General features: G+C 44.1%; 1 protein-coding gene across 1 annotated transcript in view; it reads left to right on the forward strand.

Annotated features, from left to right (window-relative positions):
• The window catches only part of LOC104544256 (zinc finger CCCH domain-containing protein 18-like), a gene marked incomplete at its 5' end in the record, with an annotated part of 30,821 nt that overhangs the window by 5,125 nt on the left and 23,495 nt on the right, over positions 1-2,201 (forward strand). Inside the window, 3 exon segments of the mRNA XM_010189078.1 lie at positions 945-989; positions 991-1,060; positions 2,184-2,201. Coding sequence (XP_010187380.1) covers positions 945-989; positions 991-1,060; positions 2,184-2,201 — 133 coding nt within the window.

Here is a 2,201-nt window from a genome sequence, read left to right on the forward strand (position 1 = left end):
GCTTATCGTTTCAGACAAAAATAGAAATCTTAAAGCATTGAAAAGCACTGAAAGAAACACAGGCGGCCACTTGACTTGCAGGGCAGCACTTACGTCTTAGATGTAAGTTTTAGATCTTAGTTTGAGATCATTTGGCACTTTTTAAATTGCAAAAGTGGGCACTTTATTCCTCTCGCTTACAAGTCAGAGTCTCATTATGGATCATTGGGAATTTGGGAGCAGTAATAGCTGCTTCTAATCTTACTTCTGCCACTGATGACTCTGTGGCCCTGGAAGTTTCTTGTTCCCTGTACCCACCTCCCCATCTTCACAGTGGATCTGATATTTTCACTCCAGGTGACTGGTAGAGATTTTGGATACTGTTTTCCACCAGAGAATATCGGTTGCAGATGTGGTTCCTTTCATTGCATGGAGTAATTCCAGATGTAGAGACAAAGCGTTGCTGGGCTGCCCCTGAGCTTAGCTTCTCCCAGTGGAAAGCTCAGCAACAGCTTCTGGTCTGTGCTGGTGGCACTGGGATGCCCCCATCACCTCTGGTGGCAGGGGAGTAGGAGATCCCGATCCATCCCACTTGAGATCCGCTGTGTGTGCATGAGACAGAAAACGCAGCTAAAATCAATGAGGCAAAACGTGTCCTGTTACAAAAAAGCAGTTGGTGTTGCTGCATTTTTACCACATTGATTTGAAGGCTGAATCGGGTTCGTAGTGTTTCTCTGTTTGCGTTTATCAAGAAAGGTTTGTGCTTTTTTCTGATAAGCTTCACTTAAAAGAAGACCGTTTCTGTCTGTCTGGGATATGTAGAAAACAAACCACTTTGTATGGTCATACTCCATTGAACATGTTGTTTCTTGTCAGTGTCTAAGACCCGACCTAGCATACATAGTGTTTCTGTATGGCGACAAGGTGCTATTTCCCATTCTAACCTTCCCTGTTTTTCGTTGTAGGCTTGATCCCTATACAGATCCTTATTATGACTATGAAATAGAGCAGTGGGCAGTATGAGAATTTCAGGGTTCAGTATACAGACCCAGATCCATACCGTAACTACAGAGTAAGTAAGGTAATACCCCTTTCCACGCTTTTCTTTTCAACTTTCTTCCAGGAACTTCTGGTGCCTGTCACGTCTCCAGTGCAGTGGTTGAAACGGGACTTTTCACCTATGTTCAAGATGCTTAAATCTTATAAATAGTTAATTCTTGACTTAATTACTGCTCTAGGTGCAGGGATGGAGGATGTTCTGTTTCAGCCTGCTGAAGGCAAAAGCATCCTCTTCGTGTGGCTCTGCGTACCACTGCAGCGCTTACGGCCGTATCTGCCTCCGCTCTTGGAAATGTTGGAGAGGGAGGGAGTTTCCAGGAAATAACCTGAGGAATGGTTTTCTTGTTAGTTATTGGGATGGACGGAAAGGATTAGATTTGGGCAGGCGTGCTGTGTGTACAGGCGGAGGCTGCGGCGGAGTTGCACGTTAGTTGATTGAGTCAGACGAGGAAAGCGCCCAGCCGGTTGCCAAAATCCCAGATGCAATCAGTTGATGCTGCACTGCTGTGAGGTGTAGAGTCCAGTGACAATAAGGCTACGAACCCTTTCCCTCCACTTCCTTTTACCCTCATTTATTGTGCCTTGACAGTAGTGGCTAAAGCAATAAATCCTGCTCGGTGGGGAGTGTTTCAGGGGTATTCGTCACGTCCTTCAACAGTGGATATTTGTTTTGCTGTAAGGCCTTGCTGTTCTACAGACGCAGCACATAAACAGGAGCCTGTCTTCATACACGACACACCATCAATTATTTTCATGGTGCTTGTTTGTAAAGTTCATTAGCTTGTTATAAACACGATTAGCAATGAGAGTAAATACTTGCAAACGTCAATATATGTATTTAATAAGCGTAATAAGCCAAATTAATCCTCGGCTCTTGTCTTTGAAAATTGCAACTACGATGAATACGATGCGGTGTTTATTCCTTTTTGCCTGCACAGCAAACAGTGATGGGCAGCGAGTTCCAGATTATTTCTATCAATACTTTGCTGTAATGTGTGTGTAATTTATGTGTTTTTTGCTGAATATTTTGCTCTAACGTGGGAAGGTGTGTGCCATTGCTTGTGGTCCAAGACTTTGAAACCTCGCTGCTTGCTTTGTTAGATGTCACCGCAGCATCGCGATGCTTTCTCTTCTGTTTTTTAAAGGAAAGAGAGCGAGAACGG

Source organism: Mesitornis unicolor, unplaced genomic scaffold (genome assembly GCF_000695765.1).
Source record: "Mesitornis unicolor isolate BGI_N332 unplaced genomic scaffold, ASM69576v1 scaffold3717, whole genome shotgun sequence".
Taxonomy (NCBI): domain Eukaryota; kingdom Metazoa; phylum Chordata; class Aves; order Mesitornithiformes; family Mesitornithidae; genus Mesitornis; species Mesitornis unicolor.